The 9,372-nt window shown below is 27.3% G+C and overlaps 1 protein-coding gene across 2 annotated transcripts in view; it reads right to left on the bottom strand.

The window, feature by feature from the left end:
- Positions 1-195: 195 nt before the first annotated feature.
- The window catches only part of LOC107439343 (ESF1 homolog), a 29,993-nt gene continuing 20,816 nt past the window's right edge, over positions 196-9,372 (bottom strand). For both annotated transcript variants that reach the window (XM_087167558.1, XM_087167559.1), the window contains exons 11-12: positions 1,233-1,343; positions 196-478 (exon numbers count right to left, since the gene is read on the bottom strand). In XM_087167558.1, the coding sequence (XP_087023684.1) occupies positions 290-478; positions 1,233-1,343 (300 nt within the window). In that variant the 3' untranslated portion in view covers positions 196-289. The remainder of the gene's footprint in view (positions 479-1,232; positions 1,344-9,372) is intronic.

Here is a 9,372-nt window from a genome sequence, read left to right as displayed (position 1 = left end):
TTTATGTCAACAGTACAGCGTAATAAGATAATTCTATTGAAATTCTCACAAAATTTTATTTGAATATTAATAAATATACTATGCCACTTGTATGATTTCTATCTAAACTATGAAATCATATTGAATATTAAAAACAATCATTAATGACTAAATTGAGGAGCACTGGTTAAACATAGAAATAAGACAAATATAGACTTTAGTTTCACAAATATATTTATGAAAATAATGTTAGCAATATAAAAAATTATTTATATATTTCACTATAATTTAGAAAGTATCTGTACAAAGATCAACTGTATTTTAACTTCTTATTACTCTTTATTTCTTCTGCTGAACCCTTTTTATTTTTTAATCTTCTTTGCTTTTCTGCAATTATAGCCAAATTTCCAGGAGTTTTCTTGAAATGAGGATCAGAAGGATCTATGTTGAATAATGGTGAAGTGTATATTGCAGAAAATCTAGGATCATTTACATTGACCTAAAATCATAAGTAATCATTACAATAAATATAGGTACAGGTGATAAGTAAATGAAAAATGCATATTTAATTATTATGAATGTTTTATAACTTGTCAACCGACTAAATAAGTTTAACTCATTAATAGATTAGATATTAATTTAGCTTAACTGTTTTTAAAACTCGTTATTGCAATAAAAATAATTACTATCATGATTCAAGAAGTTCAATTAAAAGAGTTAATACACAGTAAATTGCATGGTTTTTACATTGAATTATTGCTGAAACAGCATCTAGAGGAATATAAGACAAATTATGTCAAACATATAGTATAATAAATACATTTAATAGATTTAACATGAATTAGTGTTATGGGTAAGAGCGAGTTTGTATGAGTTGTACAGGAAAACTAATACCGGAATCTGTGATTCTTTTAATTATGTCATTAACATGTTTAATACAGGTGCAGAGCATTAATGTAAATATAAATAGTTTGCACAGATGGATTTTTAAATCTCTATGTGTTTAACATTGTAGTGTGGCAGCCACACTGTTTTATTGAATTTATTAGTTGAGGAACTTATTTATCCCATGCTGGACAAAGTAGAGCAACCAATGAAGCATATATTGATGATATGCTCAAGGTATTAATGAGGATTTTCTACTTTTGTAAAGGATGGTGTAAGAACCTTACTCAACAGTAAATTTATTTTTCTTTTTGAAAAACATAATGTTATTTGTCATTTCTCAAAAAGAATATGGCTAAATAATTTACCTTAAAATCATCCTTAGCTTCTTGTTTGGTTTTCCTCTTTTTCTTTCCCTTGGTTGATTGGTCATTTTCAACATCTACTTTCCTAGAATCTGATATTAGATACAATTCGTCCTAAACAAAAAAGTTTAAAACTTAATAAATATTTGTCTCTTAATTTCAAAAAATACTAATAATAATACTAATTTGAACTTCAACTTTTTATAGTGAAAATTATTAAACTTATGAGTCTATGTTGGATATTTTAAACTAGTCTAAACATTAGTAGTAGCTTTTTCATACTTATAGGAAGGTACTTTCCTATGATAAAAACTGGCAACTTATCTTCATACTAAATAGCAAGTCAGAGTAAAACCATACATTTGGATGTATATGTAAAAGGAGAACTTAAAAAAATTTTGTTCGCATTTCTTATAAATCTCTCTAAAAAATTTGTTTAGAAAGAAAAAAATTAAGCAAGTGAGAATATTGGTCAGGATTCGCCAAGATTAGGCCAGTCCAGAAAAACTTGGGTACGTTTTTTCAGATTGGGCCCACTTGAAAATACCCATTTCCCCCCTCGCATTTCATCATTACTAAACTTCTTTTTGTGATTATCAAACCAAATTGTTCTTTGAAATAATCAACTTCCAGTTAATAATTTTATTATAAAAACTTGGTAACTTTTTATACAAAATTATATGAAAAACAAGTATGTCTGATCGCACTAACTTGGTACGGGAAAAATTCAAGCACCCCTAAGGAAATTTTTGGTTTAATTAAATAAAAAAATGGCTACAAAATTTAATTTTTTTTAAATTAAAAATGTGCCTTTTACAAATTATAATAATAAAATATCACTACTATTTACATTTACTTTGATTTTTATTATTTTAGGAAATAGGCTAATTTATTTAAGAATATTTCAAAATCAAATAATTTATTTTCTTCGTTAAAGAGAAAGTTTTAACAAAAGACAGACTTAACTTCCTAAAAATATTTTAAAAAAGTTATTATAAAAAACAAATGTGTTTTGGAGAAATATTAGGCCCTGAGAATTTGCATACTTGGTAAACCCCTCAAGATTTATTAAAATACAATCTTAAATTATATATAATATATACATTTAATATTTAAAAATGAATATGATATTTTTAGACAAGGAATGCAGAAATAAATTTTTCATTTAAAAAAAAAATGGTCTGTAATGAGTGTCTTAAAAATTAGATCAAAATATCCCTATTTTATTTTAGATTTCTATTATAGATTATGTACTTGTTTTCATCTATTAAAACTTTTTGAAAAAAAAATCATGTTTAAATAAAAAAAAAAAAATTAAGAATATTGAACCCATAATTTGGCAGAAACCCATAATTTAAAATATCAGTTGAAAGCCAAAATAACTCATTCATTGCTTCTCTTATGACAACTGGACAAATTTTTGATAAATTCAGTTCAAATTGTGAAATTACTAATAGACCGAAAAGCAGAAAAACTTTGTAACGTTAAAATATTTCAATAAAAAGAAAAAATTGTGACTTTCTGATATTTTGATTCAATGAAACTGTCATGACACACTTGGGATGTTAAGCTTATATTTTAAATTTTAACATAAACTGAAATTTTTTTAAATTTAATATTTGCTAATATTTTACTAGGTAAAAATTTTGCCAATTACAAAATAAAAATAATATCATGAAAAAATAATGAAATTATTTTTATATTGTAGAAATTGGTTGTTCACGATATGTTCATTCGTAAATAATTATTAATTAAATTTAAAAAGTATTTCTAAAAGTTCATATAGTAGGGATGGACAACAGATGCTTAATGACAAAGAAAACAAATGCTTAGAATTCCCCCCCCCCCTTCATTGCGAAAGCAAAAAAAAAAAAAAAATAATAAAGATAAAAGTTCATAGCATTCTAAGACATATAAAGAACTCATACATTGAAAAATGAACATATCACATACTACAAAAGATATGTGCATTTCATTTCATGAATGTATATAATGCTACTAGAAATTTGATTCATTAACTTTAAAACAAATAATGTTTTTATTTATAAACTAAAACTAAACATATAACATAGTATGCTTTACATTTCACAAAGCATCATTTCAGTAACTTCATCATTATGCAATTCATTATACATTTAAAAGACAAAAATATGGCTGAAATAGTTACTCTCACATCATTGTCATCCCTTTGTTGATAATAGAGCAATATTTCTACAGTTTATACAATATCATACTTTTATTATTAGTATATATAAGCATGTATGCAGAATATATTAAAAAAAAAAACAAAAAAAGAAACAAACACATACACTCTTTTCACTACAGCGCGAGAATCTCGCATATTTTTTTCTTTTCTCGCATTAAAAAATGACTACCGCGAGAAATTCGCGCATTCTATAAATCAATTTCAAAATTCGGGAATTCCTCGCATTTTGAAAAAAGTTTCGCATTACGTCATTTAGAATAAAATCCGTTTCTTCTTTCTTCCTGTATCTTTCTTTATTTTCAACATCTGCGACGTTATCTAGCTTCCCTATTTAAAAGTATTGTTCTGAACCTTTAAGAACACCATCCCTCGGAACCCCTTTCAGAACAGATTTCTCTGGACCGCGTGTTTACCGTAGGTAAGGTTTCTTCATGTAAGACGTTCAAATTTTTTGCGCATTAATATAAGATGGACAAATACCTTATTAAGGCAACATCTTCTACTCCGAAACGGACAAATGAAAATGAGGGTAGAAACGATCAAAACGAAACAAATACGGATATTATTCAGCCCAAAAAGAAATCAAAGACAGATAAGTATCAAGAAAAATGGGAGAAAATGTATGACTGGTTGGAAAAAGAAGAGAGAAATAGCATGGTTTACATGTTCTGCAAACTTTGCCGTAAATGCAAAAAGAAGAATCCATTTGGAAGCGGTAAGTTTATTCTTTTAATCATTAACAGTTAAATTCGTTCAATTTTAAATGTAAATATTTTAATATAAAATTGCATGTTAATTATGTAGATAAAATTAAAAATGCAAATATTTAACACCCAGCGTGTGTAGCCAGATTTTTCAACAAAAAATCAGCACTTTTTAGGTACTTTACAAGCATTAAAAAAATATTTTTATTCACTCTTCAAAAAAATTAATTAGGATCTGTGCAGTAATAAAAAAATTTTTCTTCTATCGTTTAAAGTTCTTAATTTATAAATATAAAATCAATAAAGTTCAAAAGAATTTCCAAAAACTTAACATACTCCATGATAAAATAACTAGTTTCTGATAAATATCGCAGAGAAAACCATGCTTTTTTGTAATTAAGAACTACATTCGACATGGCAAAGAAATAATAAATTCTTTTTAAAAGATAGAAAATTAAGCACTTTTTGCAATAAAAAAAAAACAACTTTAAGGGATTTTAAAAAATGTAAATCAAATATAAGCACTTTTTAAAAAAGTTACGCACTCTGGAAAATATTTAGAATACTGATAGAATTTGCATGAAATATTTAAACACAGCTCAAAGTTTCAAATTTCTTTTACTTTCAAACATTTCCGTGTGAAACTAACTCTGGCAGATGTTAATAAAAATTTCCAGTTCATAGATTTCATGATTATTTTTTATTATCCTAATGGAAGGAGATTTTCTTTTCCATACATAAATGTCTGTCTAAATGCGATTGTAGTAATGAGTGTTTCACTCAATCATTGAATTAATTATTGTTATGGCATTTAGATGCAGATATTTATTTATGAGAACGAAAACCCCGTTCCATCTGGAGTATGAAAAATAAATTATCAAGAAATCCAAACCTTCTTAAATTCTCTCTTTTGCTGAGTTCAGCAACTATTGAGGTAATGAATTCGTATCAGTTGATATACCATAGTAATAAATTTAAATTGCAAGCAGTTCAGGGTCAAAGTATCGTTCTCTTTAGTGGGGATATATTTTCAATTTTCACTAAATTGTTTAAAACTACGTTGTTGTTTTTTTTATTTCATCGGTATTTTGCGATTTGGATGTATTTTGCTTTTTAACTAAATTATTATTAAATTAAAAATTTTTTTCTTTATTTTTATATTTTAGTTATTTGGATATTTTATTTTGGTTGGCTCAATTGTTAAGAACTACGTTTCCTTCCCACGCCTTTTTTGCGATTTGGAATTTTTATTTTTTCGTTTTAACTTAATCAATAGTTTAAAACTTTTCCTTTATCTATTGTATTATTTTTATTATCCGATTTAGTTTTTCAGCCGTCTTTTTTCCCCACATTTCGACGATTTGGATGCACTTCGTTTATAACTTATTAGAATATAATTACTTTTTTTATCCTTTTTTCACCTTTCCTTCATTTTTGTATTTCAGTGATTTAGATAAATTTTCAATTTTAACTGAATAATTATTTGGAACTTAAGTTTTTTTTTATTTCTTTGGTATTTTTGAAATTTAGATATATTTTGCTAATAACTGAATTATTATTAAATTACAATTAGTTTATTTTTCTTTGCTGCATTGTTGTGCTTTGATTGGGATATATTTTGTACTTAAACTAAATTGTTAATAATTTAGTCATGCGTATTTTTTTCTTTGTTTCGAACCTCAGCAATTTGAATGCATTTTGTTAATTAACTGAATTATTAGTAAGGAACTGCATATTTCTTTTTATGCTCCGTTTTTGTAATTCAACAATTTTGCATGTTAATTGGATTGTTAGTTTAGAGCTAGTTTTTTACCCGCCATCATTTTTATACTTCAGCGATCTAGATATAAATTTAAACTTATAAGTCCTGATTAAGATCTAACAAAATAAGCGGTAACTGCGTTTTAGAAGCGAAAACAATAGAAGTGTTAATTATATATTTCAAAAAAGGAATTTCATTTATGTAAAGAGCCGATTTGGTAAATATCGTATGATTGGGCATTTAGTATGAGAAGCTTTTACTTTAATTTTAATATAACTAATCCATATTAGTTCGGAGTAAGCTCTAATAATTCTTATTTTAAGCAAGATAAATCAAAGTAATATTACCCTATACAGGAATAGTCGTTGAGAAATCACTGTTTTTACTCTGATATGCACCTATGAAAATATTACTTCATCCACTTGTATCTACTATCACTTTGAATTGAATATTAACTAATATAAATATAGCAGCTTTGGATATATTTTCAATTTTGACTAAATTGTTTAAAACTACGTTTTTTATTTTATTTCGTCAGTAATTATTATTCGGTCGGTCGATAAATTTTACTGATTTAAAAAAAATTAAAATGTTTTTAAGATATACTGAATTTTTAAAATTTTCCTAGACGGCTGCACATCTTACAAAACCACTTCTCTACAAAGGCATAACAATTCCCATGAACATATGCAAGCTGTTGAAGCAGAAAACTGCCGGAAAGACATGAAAGTAGCCACAACAAGTGTTAAGAAAAAAAATGAGTCCTTCATAATAAGTTGTTTAAAGTCAGCTCTATTTTTAGCTGTTAATGAATTACCAAACTCCCTTTTCGGTAATTTACAGCAATTTGTAAAAATTCAAGGCTGTGAAAACTATGCTGGAAAACAAAGTGCGAAGTATGAACACGGAAATATCATCAACGAACTTCACTATTCTATAGCAGAAGTAATTGAAAAGCGTATGCTGGCAGATGTAGATGATGTAAAAGTGTGTGCCATCATTTGTGATGAAACATGTGATTTGGCTAAGATGAAGCACCTTGGTGTTAATATTAGATATGTCAAAGATGGATCTGCTGTTGTAAAGTTTTTGGATAATGTCCATATATCAGATGAAACAGCACTTACTTTAATGTCTTCTATACTAGATATGTTGAAGAATAAGAATATAAATATAAAAAAAATTGTTGCTTTAGGTTCAGATGGAGCTAATGTCATGGTGGGGAAGAAATCAGGCTTAGCTACAAGGTTGACAGAATTAAATCATTGTTTAATTTCTGTCCACTGTAGTGCCCACCGATTAGCTCTTGTACTTCAAAATGCTGTAAATGATATTCAAAGTATCAAGTCATATAATGATAGCCTTAAGGCAATATTTATGTATTTTAATGCATCAGCAGTGCGATCAGCAAAACTGATGATAGTACAAAAATTGGTTCAAGAGACTGCTCTAAAGTATCCCAAACTACATTCTGTTCGATGGCTCTCTCTCCATAGAGGTGTACAAGTTATTTACAAAACATTAGATTCTCTCATTCTTTTCTTAGAATCCCAAGTAGCTGAAGGTAAAGACTGCACATCCCCTGGATTATTGCGAGCCATAAGGCACATAAGGTTTATATATGTAACTCATATACTCAATGACATTTTACTTATATTAACAAAACTTACAAAATTATTTCAGTATGACACTGCAGATTTATCTTTAATTAAACCCTCGGTAGATACTGCTGTAACCAGAATAACACTCCTCAAAAATAATCCTGGGGATGTGGAGAAGTATTTTATTCAAAATTTAATCAAGGATCATAATCCTGATAGAAGTATTGCAATTAATGCAGAAAATGATGACATCTTTACCAATTCAGGAGAAAATAGTGAAGAATCAGGTGTTACTATTAGTACTGACGATGATTTGCCAATTCTTAATGGCCAAAGAAGGATCTCATATTATTCAGTTTTAAAAGAGAAAATGATACCAGCTTCCTCATTAGAAAGCCTCACTAAGCTAAAGGTTTCTTTAATTAATTCTGTTCTGGATGGTCTTAAAAATAGATTTCCAGAAAATGCCTCAAGAACAATTTCAGATTTTCAAGCTTTTGATCCATTGTACTTACAAACTCTCAGCTTTTCTGAAGCAAAGGAAAAGGTTAAATCATTAGCGAAGCATTTTTCAAATTATGTGAATGCAGAAAAATTATTGAAAGAGTATGATGATATTTATCTAATGATAAAAAATAGCTATAATTCTTTTAAAACTGCAAAGGTGGCTGAAATATTTTTGAGATCATACTTAGAAACATACCCTAATACATGCACAATGCTGCAAATTTACTTAGTGATTCCGATTAGTTCAGCATCTGTTGAAAGGTCTTTTAGCACACAAAACCGGATTAAGACAAAATATCGTAACAGATTGACTGATAAGCATTTGAGCAACCTAATGAGAATAGCTGTTGAAAAAGTAGATGTAGAACATTTTCCATATGACGATGCAGCGAAAATATTCAATGCTTTAAAAAATAGAAGATGTTAAAATTGTATTATAATTAATAAAATTATTTTTTTTCACGTCTATTTGTGTGTTTTTATTTTTTTAAAATTTTTTTTTATATTTTGAAATCTCACTTAACTTTTTGAAATCTCACCCTGTTTTTGAGAAAGGGTGAGAAATTCTCACCCATTTTTTTTCTCTGATGAAAACACTGACTCATCTCTTGGCAAAATTTGGTCATTTCACGAAAAACACTCAATTATTCCCAGGCAAAATTTTTTTTCTTCATGAAACTTCTGGGTTTTACAAACCTTAAATTGATCAGATCTTACTATAAGGTTTTAAAACCGGTAATTGTGGAGAAATTTATCAAGTTAATGAAGGTAAGAAGAATTAGTTGTTGAAGCTAGGCAATATTTAATTATTATCCATAATATTATCTACCCGAAAATAATTATTATCTATTTAATCATTAGTGAGTTAGATTTAACTAGCATATAAAGTATGCTTTATCCTCAGAATTGGCTGGTTAGTGCACTTAATTATTTTAAGGGGTGATTGTACACAACCAAAATACCAAGTTTCAATTCCACATTGAATTTCCCAAGTCGTGCAATTTCCAAGTAAAATAGGCAACTTTTCAAGTTTGTTTTAGGATTTTTTTATATGAAAGTTTGGAAAAAAAAATGTGGCCAAAATAATAGTTTTGATTTTTTTTTTAAATAATTAAATTGGATATCTTTTGACAGTTTCACATTTTTATTGCCTAATGAAAGTCCAGTTAAGAGCTCTTTGGAAAAAAAAAAATTACAGCAAATCTAAGTCATACGTCTTTAAAGTTCAATCTTACTGAAAATTAGTAATCACATTTATTATGCATATTTCATTATTTTCTATATCACATCTCAGTACAATTGCAAATATATTTGAAGGTTCCAATTTAAAAGAAATAAAGAAAAATATTTATTTAATTTTGAA

The sequence above is a fragment of the Parasteatoda tepidariorum genome, chromosome 7 (assembly GCF_982258835.1).
Source record: "Parasteatoda tepidariorum strain Cologne lab strain chromosome 7, Ptep-v5.0, whole genome shotgun sequence".
In the NCBI taxonomy this organism is placed as follows: domain Eukaryota; kingdom Metazoa; phylum Arthropoda; class Arachnida; order Araneae; family Theridiidae; genus Parasteatoda; species Parasteatoda tepidariorum.
This window is presented reverse-complemented; position numbering and strand designations above follow the sequence as displayed.